Source organism: Macaca nemestrina, chromosome 12, assembly GCF_043159975.1.
Source record: "Macaca nemestrina isolate mMacNem1 chromosome 12, mMacNem.hap1, whole genome shotgun sequence".
NCBI lineage: Eukaryota > Metazoa > Chordata > Mammalia > Primates > Cercopithecidae > Macaca > Macaca nemestrina.
In genome coordinates, this window is record NC_092136.1 from 28,823,809 (window position 1) to 28,842,548 (window position 18,740).

Below are 18,740 nucleotides of genomic sequence, written 5' to 3' on the forward strand. Positions count from 1 at the left end.
TGAATGACTACTGGGTACATAACGAAATGAAAGCAGAAATAAAGATGTTCTTTGAAACCAATGAGAACAAAGATACAACATACCAGAATCTCTGGGACACATTGAAAGCAGTGTGTAGAGGGAAATTTATAGCACTAAATGCCCACAAGAGAAAGCAGGAAAGATCTAAAATTGACAACCTGACATCACAATTAAAAGAACTAGAGAAGCAAGAGCAAACACATTCAAAAGCTAGCAGAAAGCAAGAAATAACTAAGATCAGAGCAGAACTGAAGGAGAGAGAGACACAAAAAACCCTCCAAAAACCAATGAATCCAGGAGCTGGTTTTTTGAAAAGATCAACAAAATTGATAGACCGCTAGCAAGACTAATAAAGAAGAAAAGAGAGAAGAATCAAACAGATGCAATAAAAAATGAAAAAGGGGATATCATCACTGACCCCACAGAAATACAAACTACCATCAGAGAATGCTATAAACACCTCTATGCAAATAAATTAGAAAACCTAGAAAATGGATAATTTCCTGGACACTTACACTCTCGCAAGACTAAACCAGGAAGAAGTTGAATCCCTGAATAGACCAATAGCAGGCTCTGAAATTGAGGCAATAATTAATAGCCTACGAACCAAAAAAAGTCCAGGACCAGACAGATTCACAGCTGAATTCTACCAGAGGAACAAGGAGGAGTTGGTACCATTCCTTCTCAAACTATTCCAATCAATAGAAAAAGGGAATCCTCCCTAACTCATTTTACGAGGCCAACATCATCCTCATACCAAAGCCTGGCAGAGATACAACAAAAAAAGAGAATTTTAGACCAATATCCCTGATGAACATCGATGCAAAAATCCTCAATAAAATACTGGCAAACCGAATCCAGCAGCACATCAAAAAGCTTATCCACCATGATCAAGTGGGCTTCATCCCTGGGATGCAAGGCTGGTTCAACATATGCAAATCAATAAACGTAATCCAGCATATAAACAGAACCAAAGACAAAAACCACATGATTATCTCAATAGATGCAGAAAAGGCCTTTGACAAAATTCAACAGCCCTTCATGCTAAAAACTCTCAATAAATTCGGTATTGATGGGATGTATCTCAAAATAATAAGATCTGTTTATGACAAACCCACAGCCAATATCATACTGAATAGGCAAAAACTGGAAGCACGCCCATTGACAACTGGCACAAGACAGGGATGCCCTCTCTCACCACTCCTATTCAACATAGTGTTGGAAGTTCTGGCCAGGGCAATCAGGCAGGAGAAAGAAATAAAGGGTATTCAATCAGGAAAAGAGGACGTCAAATTGTCCCTGTTTTGCGGATGACATGATTGTATATTCAGAAAATCCCATCGTCTCAGCCCAAAATCTCCTTAAGCTGATAAGCAACTTCAGCAAAGTCTCAGGATACAAAATCAATGTGCAAAAATCACAAGCATTCTTATGCACCAATAACAGACAAACAGAGAGCCAAATCATGAGTGAACTCCCATTCACAATTGTTTCAAAGAGAATAAAATACCTAGGAATCCAGCTAACAAGGGATGTGAAGGACCTCTTCAAGGAGAACTACAAACCACTGCTCAGTGAAATAAAAGAGAACACAAACAAATGGAAGAAGAATCCGTGCTCATGGATGGGAAGAATCAGTATCGTGAAAATGGCCTTACTGCCCAAGGTAATTTATAGATTCAATGCCATCCCCATTAAGCTACCAATGACTTTCTTCACAGAATTGGAAAAAACTACTTTAAAGTTCATATAGAACGAAAAAGAGCCCACATTGCCAGGACAATCCTAAGCCAGAAGAACAAAGCTGGAGGCATCACGTTACCTGACTTCAAACTATACTACAAGGCTACAGTAACCAAAGCAGCATGGTACTGGTACCAAAACAGAGATATAGACCAATAGAACAGAACAGAGCTTTCAGAAATAGTGCCACACATCTACAAACTTCTGATGTTTGACAAACCTGACAAAAACAAGAAATGGGGAAAGGATTCCCTATTTAATAAATGGTGCTGGGAAAACTGGCTAGCCATATGTAGAAAGCTGAAACTGGATCCCTTCCTTACACTTTATACAAAAATTAATTCAAGATGGATTAGACTTAAATGTTAGACCTAAAACCATAAAAACCCTAGAAGAAAACCTACACAATACCATTCAGGACATAGGCATGGGCAAGGACTTCATGACTAAAACACCAAAAGCAATGGCAACAAAAGCCAAAATAGACAAATGAGGTCTAATTAAACTAAAGAGCTTCTGCACAGCAAAAGAAACTACCATCAGAGTGCACAGTCAACCTATAGAGTGGGAGAAAATTTTTACAATTTATCCATCTGACAAAGGGCTAATATCCAGAAACTACAAAGAACTTAAACAAATTTACAAGAAAAAAACAAACAACCCTATCAAAAAGTGGGTGAAGGATATGAACAGACAATTCTCAAAGGAAGACATTTATGCAGCCAACAGACACATGTGGTGATTCCTCAGGGATCTAGAACTACAAATACCGTTTGACCCAGCCATCCCATTACTGAGTATATACCCAAAGGATTATAAATCATGCTGCTATAAAGACACATGCACACGTATGTTTACTGCGGCACTATTCACAATAGCAAAGACTTGGAACCAACCCAAATGTCCATCAATGATAGACTGGATTAAGAAAATGTGGCACATATACACCATGGAATACTATGCAGCCATAAAAAAGGATGAGTTCATGTTCTTTGTAGGGATGTGGATGAAGCCAGAAACCATCATTCTGAGCAAACTATCACAAGGACAGAAAACCAAACACCACATGTTCTCACTCATAGGTGAGAATTGAACAATGAGATCACTTGGACACAGGAAGGGGAACATCACACACAGGGTCCTATTGTGGAGAGGGGGGAGGGAGGAGGGATAGCATTAGGAGATATACCTAATGTAAATGACGAGTTAATGGGTGCAGCACACCGACATGGCACATGTATACATATGTAACAAACCTGCACGTTGTGCACATGTACCCTAGGACTTAAAGAATAATAATAAATAATAATATTATTTATTATTATGCATTATTATATATTAGTATATATTATTATATGCAACATATTAATATATCAAAATTAATATTAATATATTGATATTGATGTTGATTAATATTAATAGTGTATTAATATCAATATTAATTATTAATATAATATCAATATTGTGTGTTATATTATATATTATATTATAATATTAATTAATATTATTATAATATAATAATATTAATATTATTATAATATAAATTACATATACACTAGTATATATAGTATATAGATATACCAGTATATATAATTATATTAATTAATATTATTATATTATAATATAAAATGTTAATTATATTAATAATATAGAATATTAACTGGCAATCTGGGGTGTTGGTTAAAATGCAGATCACCAGATGCCATCAAAGACCTTCTGAATTAGATTCTCTATTGGGAGGGAGATCCAGAAATCTGCATTTTTAACAAGGTTCCCTCTCCCAAATCACCCAAAACCCAAAACAGTGTGCTTCCTCTACAAGTGTAGCTTCCTGACAAGTCCTTAGCTCTCCCTTCTAATCCAACTGGAGTCCCTATGCTGCTCTTATAGAAATTCAGAGCCACTCAGCGTATTAAAGTTAGAGAACCTCTCCCTAGAGGATGTGATCCCTCTAGACCTCTGATTTCACTTAAACCAAGTAAGTAATTAAAGAATCTGCAACATCTACTGGTTAATAGTGTGCTTGAAAAGCAATCCCTTCATGGAGTAGTGTGATGTTTGAAAACAATAAAAATATTCATTGCTTCCGGTTACCAAAGCCTCTCAAATTCAAGCAGCTGAAGAAGCTAGAGTAGAGGTTTATACAACCAACGTATAGATAGTCACCATCCCCAAACCAACTTTACCCAGTCACTTTAACTTCTGTCTGATTATAAATAAGCCATCCTTCCAACACTAATGACCATAAATCATGTTTATGACTACCTAAAGACAGTAAACAATAGTGAAACATCGACAACCAAACCTCCATGGAAACTGCTCCTTCCGTAAAATTAGGCATTGACTTTGATATATTCTTGCATATTAAATCAGGAATGAGTGTTTTCAAAAAAAAAAAAAAAAAACCTCTTGATTTTGAACATATTTCAAACGTCCTTTGAGAAACAAAGAATATCTATGCCTATCCAGAAATGTTAACTAGAAAGAAAAAAGTTTTCCTCTAAATAAACATCAACAGACTAGCATGAAGTCTTTTTCAATCCAGTCCATGTGGAAAAATGCCTCAGAAGAAACATTTACAATATATCTTTAGTATTAAGAGTTTAATTTACATAATAAATATTTTTAAAAGCAAAAAAATGGATTTTCTTTTATTTTCTTTCGACTAGCTCACTGAAGCATGTGTAGATTTTCTGTCTAGGCTTTGCATGTTATTCTACATGTGGGACGGTCTTGACATTAGTTCACTCAAGTCCACTGAAACTTGGTTCAACCTCAGTAACCTTTAATACCAGGCAAGACAGCCTTATTTTTGTGACCAATTCTGATATTTTTATGATTTTTATGATCAATAGGTATTTCATGCGTCCCTCAAAAATAATCTCAGTTTACAAGACTGTACTTCTAAGAAATAAAGAGTTGACTTACAATGGCTCCACTTGAGACAATTACCTAAGAATCAATCCTGTGATGAATTGTTAGTGGGAGGGCACACCTTTATTTCATTTAAGACCAAAGGTTTCACAATCTTCAAAAAGCTTTGACCTTTCAGCTGAAATTTTTGTTATTGAAAAAAATAGCTCACAACTTTAGTTTTTCCTATCTTAGGAGAGGTGGAGGTAAGAATTGCCAAAAACAGGAAAGCTGTCTAAAGCCTTATTTGTAGTTTCTAGAAAGAGGTCAGGTAGTATAGAAAGGAAATAGAAAGCATACCCTCACTCATTTGGGGTTTAATCTCTTCATCCATGTCCAAATCTTCTAAATCTAGGAAATTGTTTACCTAGAAAAAAAAGAATTAACATCATTTTTAAGCAGAATAGACCTAAAGAAAAACTGCAATGAAAAGTCAATGAATTCACTTCCACAACACCTAACTGAGCAGCTGAATCCACTTTTCTCATTAACTCTTGAGTCCCAGCTCAAGGCTTTTGTGTTCACTGTGCTTTCCCAAGAGACATCTGAAAGAAGCAGTAAATTTGAAAGCTGACCTGGATTTTGGCAGGCCAAAATGGCACCATAGTCAGACCTCTGCATTGAAAGGGAAAAAAGTAGTCTGAGACTTTTTAAAAAGGGACTTTGTTCCAGATTCTATCCCAGAATATATACCACCACCATGACAATCAAAAACAGTGTTTCTGGGTTTTGTTTTCATTTTATTGCTTTTGCCTCTCAAGCAAATGGTGGTGGTGGCTCTGGCTACTGTCATAACAGCAGGCTTTCTTACAGCACTCTGAAGAGCCAGAGAGAAGAAACTAAAGAAAACAGGAGAGAAAAGTTCATGCAAAACAAAATCACAAGAGAGGTGAGCAGGGCAAAAACTCAAGTGTTTTCTCTTTCGAGCAAATAAAACTGAAAATTACTTCAAAGGTAAAAAGCAGGGCAAATGACCTTTACAGACACAATAGCAGCATTTCAATGAAAAACTATTCCACATGGAATACTGCTTTCCACTGCAAGCTGACAATGAGACATTTTAGATTAACAAAATGGTAAGATTTAGACAGGAACTAATTCATCTCAAGTGAATATATCAAAGAGTGTAAATAAGAAAATGATCTCACCACTGGCACGAATGAGACCGAGTAAAGGAATAAGGTGGCAATGCCTTTTATGCTCATGACCTAAACATGTGCATAACAAAATACCATAAAATTACAAATTTACATTTCATAATTGTAATTCAAAAGACAGGCTGGGTCCTTCTTCCCTCAGCTCTACCTGTGAGACCATAGCTATTACATAGGAATTTTAAATGGTACTTCTATTGCTTTTAAGTACATACCTGCAGTTATTATCTAGCATCCAAGAGAAGGCAAAAATTTATCTTCCATATAATGGTTTCACTACTAAATTTTGAAATTCTCTCATATTATATTGTTATTTACTTAGTGGTGTGTGCTAAGGGTGCTATACCAAAGCACCCCTTTCATTTATTAAGCTCTAAGGAAAAAAGATCCAGAACCCAGCTGACCAAGAATAGTTTAAGATATTCAAACACCAATGAATAAAAATAAAACAAACAAAAAAAAAACTTGCAAGGACAAAATCTGCTGAATTCTCCAACTTTGTATAAGGGACAGTAAATGAGTCCTGTGTTTTTAGTTTGTTTGTTATGTTTTTGGTTTTTGCCAAGAAAATTGAATCATGCCTTATCTTCACCTTTTCTGCCCAATTCGGATCACCTTGAAAAGAACTGCCAACTTTTTGGCCTTCATCCATCACTATCTGAAAAAATACTTTTTGTCCTTCATCTGTCACATATTGATGGAAAAATGAAACAACCGAAAATAAATAAGCTGATCTTGTAGCCCTTCAGATGACAAAACTCCCCTTCCTATTTTTGTTAATTAGCTAAGCATAACAGACCAAATTCAGTAAGCCATAGCAGAGGTCAGGGAATAGGTTTCAGGAGCTCTGATTCTACTTCTGTCCTATAGACTCATCCACAGTATAACCTACAATAGACTACTTAACCTCAGTCTTCTCATGAGTAAAACAGGAATACTTCCCACTCCTATCCCATCCCAATGAACCTCTGATGAACAAATCAGAGAATGCTAATACAACATTTTCAAGTTATTAGAAAACAATGTCATTCAACCATTTTTTTTCTTACATGCTGGTTAAAGACTCTCTATATAATATAATCCCAATGGTCAGTCATTGCCAGTAAAGAGTGAAAAAAGTTCATATCCCACAATTATCTCTCTGGAAGCAAGTTCTGGAAATAAAGAATTATAGGCATCTGCTGTATAAAAACATATTTCTAGCACAGAGATTTTTGTTCCCTTGTAAAAAAAAAAAAAAAAAAAAGAACACAATATACAATTCTGTCTACAATATTGCAAGGAAGCCATGACGAAGCAGATATTAGAAACTTAAATGGCTTAAAAAGCAGAACAGTTTCCACTATAATTCCTTGATAATTAAAAACTATAGCTGAGGAGAATGTGAAGAGTCTATAAAGTCTTCAAGATTAGAAAAAAAGTATCTAACATTTATTGACCAAATCTTAGAGAAAAACAAAATAACCGATTCCACCTTGAGTTTGAAAGAGATGAATCTAGGAGAGGTGAAAGAAAGCCCCATTTTACACAGGTAATTATAGAAAGGAACTCCTTTGTCTCAACTAGAAGAAGATAAGCTAAAAGAAATAATTTCAATAATTTATAGATGGCAGATCGTTAAGAACTTTTTAATAAAACTTGGGGATAACCGATTATCATCATAAACAATAGCTGTCAAAATCATGAAATACATGTAATGATGACCTTCAATAAAGTGCCCCAATGGTACTCCTTCTAGAATTAGGAGTTACAGATCTAACAACTATCTAGTGTTTAGTAGGGTCTCTCTCTTTTTTTTTTTTTTTGATTCATGAAGAATTCTTTTCTTCTCAGATTGTTTCTATAAATGTACTATGTTGGCATTACCTGTTCTTCCAAACACTGTGATGAAGTACGAAGAAAGATGGTTTTATTTCTAAGATGGCAGTTATTTGCTTCATTTTTATGAGTAACTTTTGCTGAGGTAAAAATGTTTTCTGAAGAATCAGTTCCAAACACTCCCCTTTCGGACACAAGATCCTCTGAAATAAGAAGTTATGCACTATTAGAAAACATCCACAGCACCCAGTCTGGTTTATTTTGTGTATATTGAGAAAGTTCCTTGCAACAAAAAAGAATACTTTTCAAAGAATTCGACAAACTGAACGCTTAAGGCATTAAGCACTCTGAACTGTTAAAACTGATTTCTAAAATTGGATAGAAAGATAACATTATGTCACTCAACATATATTTACTGAGTGCCTATTACATATCCAGCACTGTTCTTGGGCGATGTTAAAAAGTTAGTAAAATACAGTATTTGCAAGACTCTTAGACATGACCTATCCCATCTATTTCTAAATTTGAGGGATTTTTTCTTTATATGAAAGCAATTTATGGATGATTTTAGAAACCTTGTGAGGGAAAAAAGTAAAATATGAAAATCACTCATAATCCTACAAGCCAGAAAGGCCATAACAAAGTTTTTTCAGTGGCTATCTAAAATTTTTTATGTATCCATGCACTTCTAAAAATCCAAATTCAATCATACTGTACACAACTCAACTTGCCAGCAGTATCTCTTTTCAGGTTATTGAATATTCCATGTAATTTTAGTAGTTATCAAGAACTCCTTTATATAAAATGTAAGATAGTTTATTTAACCAATTCCTTATTCTTGACTGTTTAAAATTATAAACATGAATATATTTGTACTAAATCCATGTACATTCATGACTATCTACTTAGGCTGAGGAGAGCATCTAAGAGTAATCCTAAATTAAGAGACTAAGACAATTATATCATGATGCTATTAAAAGAAATGTGGGGGAAAATGAAATAATTTTGGTAAAAGATAATGAATCTAGCTTTGGCCATGTGGCATTTGAAGTGCCAGTTGAAACTGTAGTGGAAATGACCGAACAGCAGCTGCAAATGTAGGTTAAAATCTGGGAGAGATTTCACAGGAGGTAAATATCTGGTCATCAATTACACTGAGGTAATAGTTTAAGCCATAACATTATTTTTAATATTAATAGTAATATTAAAATTAATAATCAAGGTTAACATTCATTGAGTGTCTGGCACTCACCCTATTCTAATAAAAGGTGAAACAGTTTCCGTTTTCCCTGCTCAAAAGCATCTCATGAATCATTTCATTTAATCCTCAGAATACCACTAAAAGTAGACACTGTTACTATCCTCACTTCACAGATTAGAGAACTAAGGCCTGCAGAGAAAGAGTAACTCACTCAAGGCTATACAGATGGTTAAGCAGCAGAGTGGGGATCTGAACACTGCCTTCTGACTCTAGAACCTATCCTTCTAACCACTGTGCCTTGCTACCTGCGTTAGTGCAGCAAATGAAAAGAAAAGGTCTTTAGAGAATAGAAGAAAAAAGAAGCAGAAAGGGCAGGGGGTGGCGGGGAGCCAGAAAGGAGACAAAGAAAAATGGCTTACAATAGTCAAAGAAGAACTAAGGGTGCAGGGTACATTCCAAAACTGAAACTTGCTTCTTCTGACAATAGCAAGTACAGGAACCTACGTCAATGATCACTAAAAGAGTGATAAAGGAATTCAAAAGAAGTCAAGTGGCAGAAATCAAGCCATTGTTGGACTGGGCAATCCTACTCCATCCCCTTCCTAGCCTCTACTATAAAAATGTTCCAGAGACCCAGCAATTGTTTTATCTGTGAGTTCCTTAGGAACATCCCTAACTGAAGGGGTTACAGATAGCCTAACCCAGCACAATGCCCATGTTTGTTTCCCTTGACCTGTCAGTGCATGGCATCAAAATCAGTGAGATTCATGTTGTTGTAATGATCACAGCCTGGTACAAATCCAATTAACATCATTTGTTTGCTTCTGAATACCCTATCATTGGTAGAATTAAGACTTGTGAGGATATGTTTAGGACATAACACAGATACACTGATAGGAAGCAGAGATAAGGTGACCTAATCTATAATACACAATTAATAAGCCAGAGAGGGAAAACACAAATATGAAATGCATCACACTCTCTTTAAAAAGGTCATATCCATAAATAACACCAGCTCAGGCCAGCTCTCTACTACTGCCTACTGCACCAGCACCAGTGACTTCGAACTAGTTACTAGCGGGAGAGGTGGCCCCTGCCTTTTGCCTCAACAAATCCTTGGAAATTCTGGTGTGAAGCACCCAACCTTGGCTTCTGTGGGTGGAGGGCTGGGGGGGTGCTGAGCAAAGTGTGGGGAGGGTTGCTAAGAATATGCTGGAGTAACCAGCCCTATACAAGATGAGATAAATGAGGAAGAAATGGTCTTAGGCCTTAGTCTCCCTGACTTCTTCCACTTTTACAGCCACAGAGATGTCCTGAATCAGTCCTAGGGCAAAAAGCATTGGTAGCAGAGTAAAGCAAGATAGGCACAGAGACACTTGGAAATAGGAGTTAACTGAGGGATGAAAGGGTTCCTCAAACTTCATCGATGTTGAAAGGAAAGCAGACTTCCTGTGGCTACTGCCATGCCTTAGTGCCCTATTCTAATAAAAGGTGAAACAGTTTTCATTTTCCCTGCTCATCCTTTAAGTCAAGTATAACCTAAATCTAGTAATTACTAAGAAAATACTATGTACCCAGCACAACACTATTGTAATAATCTATTGACTTAAATACTTGAAAAGCACAGCAATGTCTGAAAATCAAAGATGTTCTACAAGGACGAGTTCTATTTGTTCTCACAATCACTCAGTGTACTCTCTACTATTTCCAGTAAAACACCCAGGTTATGTGACAGGTAACCAGATGAAACTCCTCTGAAATAAAGAACAAAATATAATGAAGTCTCGGCTTCTGATCCTGATGTTGGACTATTGTTGGGATCTCAGATCTCACAAAAGTTCTTTCACTCTTTTAAAAATTCTCCTTTTATAAACACAAAGTTTTCATTTTTAAAAGACTGGATGATGTAGAAAAGAACTTGTTTGCTCTCTGACAAAAGCTACAGTTTACGGCTCCTTTCTAAACTTCAAAATTGGTTTCACAAGAACATATGCTATATCCCTCCTAAGACCCAGAAGTGCTCCTTCTAAAGGTTTTTATCGTTGTTTTTAAAATCCAGCAAATAATAAATATCTTGGCATAATAAGAAAGGAAAAAAAAGTTATTTTTCAATATGATAATGTCAAATTGCAGATGCTGGCACAGCCCAGAATCCAAAGTGGCTGAAAGCCTGATTAGAGAGCCAGATGCCGCTTCCTATAGCCATCCTGGTGCAATCCAAAAGTGCCACCCAAGTGTTCGACTCATCTTCTTCTGTTTCTGTTTTTCATCAGGGTCCTCTTCCACCCTTTCATCTTATCCCTAATGTTTCTTGCTTTGAAATAAATGTCAGACATAATACGGTTTAGAAATCTAACAGCAATATTTCAGAGAACAAGTAGGTTATTGAGACCTGAAAAAGCGTTTCTTTGGGCATTTCTGAGTCAAAACTTCAATACAGATGAGACAAAAGTTTTTTTTCTGAAGGTTTTTCGAGGTTTCATTATTCTGAAGCAATGGAATTTCAATTTCCTTTTGATACCAAACAGAGAAGCTTCCAACAGATCTCCCTTACAAGGCCCCCCCTACACCTATAGGGTCTAATTTCAGACCAAAGAAAAAGGTTACACACCTTGAAAAGGTTGAAACTTTTGATGTCTTGATAAATTAAACACTAACCTCATATTGATTATATATCTTCCAGATAAAAGCCATTTTTTTAAACAACTCAATTTCGAAAGAAACTTTTTTAAAAATTCAAATTAATCTGTAAAAAAGCCAGACTAGTGCCCATGCAATGAGGAGCATTATCACACTTGCAGGAGAATTTTCACAGATCAGCACAACCAACATTAGAATTCACAACCAAATCTGCCAGCAAGCTCGGAGTGTCTGTTCTTCCACACTCTGGTCAATAGCAATATAAATCAAGAGCATGTTCTCAGTTGAGAGGAGATATTGAATATATTGCTAGAAGGAAAGAAAAATTCATGAGGGGACAATTCTGTGCAACACTAGGCAATTGCAAAAAGCCTTCTGCAAAGAGAATAGGGGATAAGCAATCATGCTGATAACAAGGTTGGGTACTCTGAAAGTCAGGGCGTGATTTTTGCATTATACTCCTTGCCTAGAGCAATGTTTCTCTGGACAATAATATTTGCTCTTGATTTGTCCAGCCAAGCTACTTCACTCCACTGCTTCTTGATCTCATGCTCCTTGGTATCTGGCCTCCCCTGGAGTGACAGTCGTTAGAACTAAATAAGCAATTTAAAAACCAATCAATCATAAATCAGAATAAATCCAAAGAAGCTAAATTCGGCTGACAAATGCTTTGTCTAAATTCCCTTTGCAGTGCTCTGAATTCCAACTGTTTTATGTTCCTCATTTGAAAGGGCACGGGGAGGAGACGATTACCTCAGTCTGGCCAGTCAGGAATAACTGTGCTTTCCCCGAGGCTGGATGATAATTGACTCATTATTCACAGTCATAGCCATCAACCTGCCAAGGCACAAATGCACAACCCTGGCCTAGAAAAATGTGTGTGAAAAGCCCCAGATGAGAGACACAATAGCAGTAAGTTGAAATTTTTGAAATGTCCAGTGTTAGGCACTTACAGAGAGAAAAATATGAAGAGAGTGTAATGTTTCTGAAAGCTTATTTTCAGACAGAAAAAAATTCTGTGTGGTGGCTGAGTTACGGAGCTCATTCAATCCAAAAGTTATATTCTGGTCATCAACTATGTGCAAGGTGACAAAGATGGTTAACACTCAGTCCTTGTTGTCCTTACAGAGTTTACAAACTAGGAAGGTAAGCCATATATGCAAACCACCAAAATAGAAGGCACCGATGGCAGATGATATAAGGGAGGTACAAAGACAAAGAATGGTAAAATCATAATTGGTTTGGGAGAATCACAAAAGGCTTCACATAGGACTAAGGCATCTGAGCTGGGCTTTGAAAGACAGCTAAAATTTCAACAGGTGAGCACTGTGAAGAGGTCATTTTACACAGGGAAAATTCCCTGAGCAAGGCCCTCAATGTGGGAACGCACAAGGCCTGAGGAAGAATCGCCAATTATTCCAGGAAGATTTGGGGACACATGGATGGGGTATATTTGGAGGGCCTGACAAAAACTGTGCTTGACCCACATCCTGGGGAGTCACAATTAGAGCTGTACTCTAAGACGACAAACGGACAGAATGGATCAAAGTGGTTCAGGTACTAGAGACAAGAAAGTGGAGCTACCATAGTAACCCAGGTGAGAAGGGCAGCTTCAGCTATGGTGGCAGTGGTGGGAACAGAAGAGATTTAGAAAAAAAAAAAAAGAGTTCGCAAGTGAGTTCTCTTTTGTTTTTAGAACAAAAATGAAGGCACTATCTCCAACTGATTATGTGTCCTCTCTCCAGATATCACAGAATCATCACGTTATCTTTCCACTGCAATCTGTACTATACTTTTACATATAATTTGGTATGCCCTTGATAACTTTTTTTTAAACAATCTCTGTGATGGTGGGTGCAAATAACAGCATGACGGCAACCTGTCAAGTAGATAACAGTTTGGTGCTAAGAGGCCACACATACCCATCCCATAAAATGAGCTTACCTTCCCAACTGACTTAGTCAAGACCACAAAAGAGGTGGCCCACACTGGGAACAGATGCAGCATATTTGAGCATAGCCTCCCACAGCTCCAGAATTCCTAACAGAGCAACAGCTGCTGGTGACAATGTCAGCACAAGGGAGAATCTGTTACATCCAAGTTTGTTTCTTTTTGCACCACAACCCTTTTCTATGCTAAACTTACAAGTCTATGCATAATTGATTTATTTTCTTAATAGGTAATATTTACAAACAAGTAGGATCCTCCTACTTCTTGAGCTAAACCCAGAATCACAAGGACACATGCTTATCTGGTGAAGAACCCAGGAAGGATCTAAGTATCCACGAACAATACCCCCACTTCCCCACAGCTTTACTGGGTATAATTTACACACCACAAAACTCGCTCATTTTAAGTGTACAATTCAATGATTTTTAGGAAGTATACAAAGTTGTACTACCATCACCACGATTCCATTTTTAGGTCATTCCATCACCCCAAAAAGGTGCCTGGAGCCCATTTGCAGTCACTCCCCATTCCTACTCTCAACCACAGGCAACCACTAATCTACTCTGTGTTGCTATGTATTTGTCTCTTCTAGACATTCTGTATCAATGGAATCTTATGATATGTGGTCTTTTGTGCCTGGCTTCTTTCCCTTAGCGTAACATTACTGAAGTTGGTCTGTTGGAGTGTATTAGTACTTCCCTTATTGTCAAATAGTCCATTGTATAAATAGTACCAAGTCTTATTTTTCCACTCACTAGTTGATGAAAATTTGGAGTGTTTCCACATTTTATACCCCCTTAATGATGATACTGAGTTTGACCTAAGGACTGTCATCACTAATCCAATTCCATGCTGTCCCATATGACAAAATAAAACCACAGGGTAACTATGCAGTTTAACTTCCCTCCACACCCAATGGAAGAAATGCTGATGCTCATTGAGGCTATAATTCTTTAATCACCTTATCTCCACTGTACCATCAGAGTCATAGGATCAGGCCACTCTCTATCACATGGCCTGTTTTCTTCAAATTTATATGAAATAATCTGAAATTACCTTCCTAAATTGTTCATTGCCTGTTCCCACTAAAATGTATCCCTAAGAGGAGCAGGGATCTCACCATCAGGAACTTACTCACAGTTTCTGTAAAGTAAAATATTCATTCTCCACTCTAAAGGATGGGTAAGAATTAAGACTGAAACATAGATTGATATTCAGCCCTTCAACCAGGAAGTTTTACACTGAGAGTTCACCATGTGCTTAACACTCTGCTAGGCTGGAAGAGGAGTTAAGAAAATGATATGACACGGCCTCTGCCTATAAGAAACATATCATCTAGTCCCTTAAAATTTTTACTCATTCAAAGACACAACATTTTACATATCTTTCAGCTCACATTTCCATGTTTAAGAATGTATCCAAAGGAAATGATTAAGTAAGTACGTGGGTGAAGATTTCACTGCAAAGCCAAAAATGTCTGATTTATTCCCTTGAACATTTTTATTTAATTGAGGACATATGTTTTTGCAGATCTTTGAACCAGCATTTCCATGGGTGAAAATGTATCTAAAGGCCATAAATAAGAAGGGTACAAAAGTGCTGGTACCAAAATCAATCAATAAATAAAGGCCAGAACCCTTGCAAGGACCTACAAACCCATCCATGCCCCATCTTTCCCTACCTCCATGCCCTCTAACCTCAGCTTCCACTCCTTTCACCTTTGCTCATGCAACTCCAGTCGCACTGGCCTCCTTGCTGGTCCTCAGCTGGGAAGGTGCTGCTATGACCTGGCCTCTGCACTCGCTGTTCCCTGGGCCTCAAATATCTGCAGACTCACCTCATTCCAGCTTTATTCAAATTTTACCTTCCCAGATCATCCTATATAAAACTGCAACCCTACATCCTCCTGCCAGCACTCATGATTCCCTATACCATGCTCTGGTTGTTTTCCCCCTTTCTAGAATACAAATTTCAGTTTCCCCCTTCTAGAATACAATTTCTCTGAAGGCAATGATCTTTGTGTCTTTTGTTCACTTCTGTAAGTAACATTTAGCACATAGTAGATATTCAACAAACATTTACCAAATGAATGAGGGTGTGCAATGCAGCATCATTTGTAATAGACAAAAATTAGAAATAATTCAAATCTCCAACGAAAAGAGAATGGCTAAACAAATATCCATGCAACTGAATACCAGGAAGTCATCAAAACACTGGTAAATAATATTTATTGCTATGAGGTGTTCATAATGTAATGTTACATTAAAAAGCAAGTTGCTTCTTATCTGTAGAGTGGTGAGGGGAAAAAAGCAAGATACAAAAACTATGTGTAGTACAAGCCCACTTTTATAAAATAATTATAATAACTTTGCTGAATATATAAATGAATGAAAATATTAGGTTGAGCCCTTACAATAATTCAGGTACTATAAATATAAATAAATAAATATATTTATGTGCATTTTATATATTTTTATTTAATCCTAATAACAATGAGGTAAAAGTTATTATATCTATTTTACATATGATAAAACTGAAGCTCAGAAATGTTAAGTAAGTTTCCCAAGACCATCTAGTTAGAAAGTAAGAGTTTAGATTCAAATCTTGGTTGTCTCCAACTTCCATGTTCTTAACTAATAACTGAATACATATATACATATTAATAAACAGAAAAATTCAAAAAGGATGCATACAACCATGGTTTATCTATAGGACAATAGACTATGGCTTTATTAGTTAACTGCATATAAGTTTGCCTACATAAAAAAGACACCTAAAGTAACAACAGCTTAAACAAAATGGAAGTTTATTTCTCGCTCATGCAACAGTAAGAGATATAGACAATCCAAGGATAATATGATTGTTCTGCACAGTCATCTGACCCAGGCTTCTATCTTTCTACTCTGCCATGACTACAGCACCAACCTTCTCCACATGGTCCAGGATGACACACCCCCACACCCTTGTTCCAAGCAAGAGGATGAAGATAAGGAAGAATAAAGCACATACCTCACTCCTCTGTAATTAGCTAAGGCTAATTTCAGCTACCAGATCAAGGAAGCACAAAAAATAGAGCAGCTCAAACAAGAATTTTATTTCTCTCTCCTGTAACAGTTTAGGACAGGTGGGTATGCTTTGTTCCATGAAATGACCCAGGGATTCAGGCTGCTGGAGTTTTCTATCATCCTAAGCACATGGCCTCCATGTCTGGGTCTAAAGGAGTTGTTCTAATGATTCCCAATTTCCAGCCAGGAGGAAAAGGATAAAAAGAATATAGTGCATGTGTCTTAAGGATCTGACCCAGAAGTTGCACATACCAATTCCCCTCACATCTCATTGGCACAAACTTAGTCAAATGACCATACCCAGCTTCAAGGAAGACTGGGATGTAATCTTTATTCTGGCTGGCCATAGAGTAGCTAAAAATTCTACGGCTATAAAAAGAGCATGTTTATTGTTTTGCTGTGTGTGTGGGTGTGAGTGTGTGCATGGGTGTGTGGGTGTTGGTGCCTCTGAGTATTTTCTAATTTTTCTACTGTGAACAAAAAAACTAAAAACTATACTTATATTTGTAGAGGCAAAAAAGCATTTCTTCTAACGAAGTTTCTAATCCTCAATCTAGGGAGAATACCTACATGCATATTCTTCCTTCTTAAAAAGTTTTTCCTGGAAATAATGAAGAAGGAGGAAAAATACATATACACACATAGATATACACACATATATATAATTTTACATTTTTTTCTATTGTAGGTCAAGATTCTCTTAATATTTAACTTTGATGTCCCTCTTTTAAATCACAAATAATTACCCTAATCATAAAATTCTACTCTTGTGTAAGTCTTTAAAACTACCAAGTACCTTTGTGCATGAAATATACAACAGAAAAGTTACCAGAAACAGCGAAATGATTGGAGGGGCATTTCCTGAAAGTACAGACAATGAGATGCCTCCACAGCCTGGGTGGTCTCCCTAGTCTCTTGTCTGTGCACTTGCTAATGGCAAAACACTCACAAAGAACACAGTTCTGGCAGCAACAGACAGAAGTAGCAAGGACATTTCCCTGTGATGGAGTAGCTTTGACCTATAGGCACATGCACTATAATCCTTCAGACTTGGAACAGAACGTGTGCCGAACTAAAGCCCACCCTAAAATTCTGTAAGCTATAATATCCTAGCCTCTGTATCAGCAATCAGCAAGATCACAGTAAAATTATTCCTACAACCCATTATACTTTTTCACTGTCAAAATGCTTTCTAAATAATATACAATGGTGATATTCAACAAAAATGTCACATTTAAAGTAAAATAATTGTTCTTATGCTTTGAGTGGGGTGGGGAGTGTCACAATTTCATGAAAGCTATAGACCTTATTCACAGAAAAAATACCATATATACAAAAATGGGCACAAAATGTTGAAAAATTCATTTATCTCCCTAAACTCCTCCCTGATTTCATTTAGAGTAAGAAACTATTTCTCAAAGCTGGTCTGAAAGTCCAAGTTCCTGATCTGCACACTAGTAGAACTACTGAATCTTGGGGCAAGATCCCTAGAAATCTGCTTTTTAATAAGTACCTTCCCGGTCATTTGTATATAAGGTAAAATTCCCAAGTAAAGATTCCATGAAGTAAAATCTAACAATGATAATTAAAAAGAAGAATCTGATACTTTATCTTTTGTCAACGCATGTATATACATTTGCCTGATGATTATGTGTAGACATAGTATTGCGTCCATCCACCAGAGGCCAGTGTGGGATCATCCCCTGAATTGTACTCTTACACCATACAATATACCACGTACATGTATACAATACAATATGTACTACACATAGTTGGTTTTAACTACTTTAAGAAATGCGGTATAAACAACTAACACTGTAGACAATATTTTACATTTTTTATATTTACATTCAAGATTCCTTTCATATTTAACCTTGATGTTTTTCTCTTTCATATTAGAGAATTAGAACCCCTCATCATAAAACTTCACACATGAGTAAGTCTTTAAAATTTACCAAATACTTTCATGTGTATTTCATCCGATTCTTACCACAACCATTTGAGACATACCAAACAGGCAGAATCAGCCCTGATTTACAGATTGACAGAGTAAGTGACAGGCCTGTGATCTTAAGAAATTAGTATATGCCTGGGCTAGTACCCAGGTCTTCTGACTCCAAGGATAGAAGTGTCCCTTCCCATTACACTGGCCATGCCCATAACAAAATGAGAACTATAAAAGCAATATAGTAAATTATTTATAAAACTAAATATCTGCAATCTAAAAGATTTTCC

The 18,740-nt window shown here is 36.6% G+C and overlaps 1 protein-coding gene across 11 annotated transcripts in view; it reads right to left on the bottom strand.

The window, feature by feature from the left end:
• The window catches only part of IFTA (intraflagellar transport associated protein), a 59,602-nt gene that overhangs the window by 16,517 nt on the left and 24,345 nt on the right, over window positions 1-18,740 (bottom strand). For all 11 annotated transcript variants that reach the window (XM_071074870.1, XM_071074867.1, XM_071074874.1 and 8 more), the window contains 2 exons: window positions 7,698-7,852; window positions 4,978-5,044 (listed from right to left, as the gene is read on the bottom strand). In XM_071074870.1, the coding sequence (XP_070930971.1) occupies window positions 4,978-5,044; window positions 7,698-7,852 (222 nt within the window). The remainder of the gene's footprint in view (window positions 1-4,977; window positions 5,045-7,697; window positions 7,853-18,740) is intronic.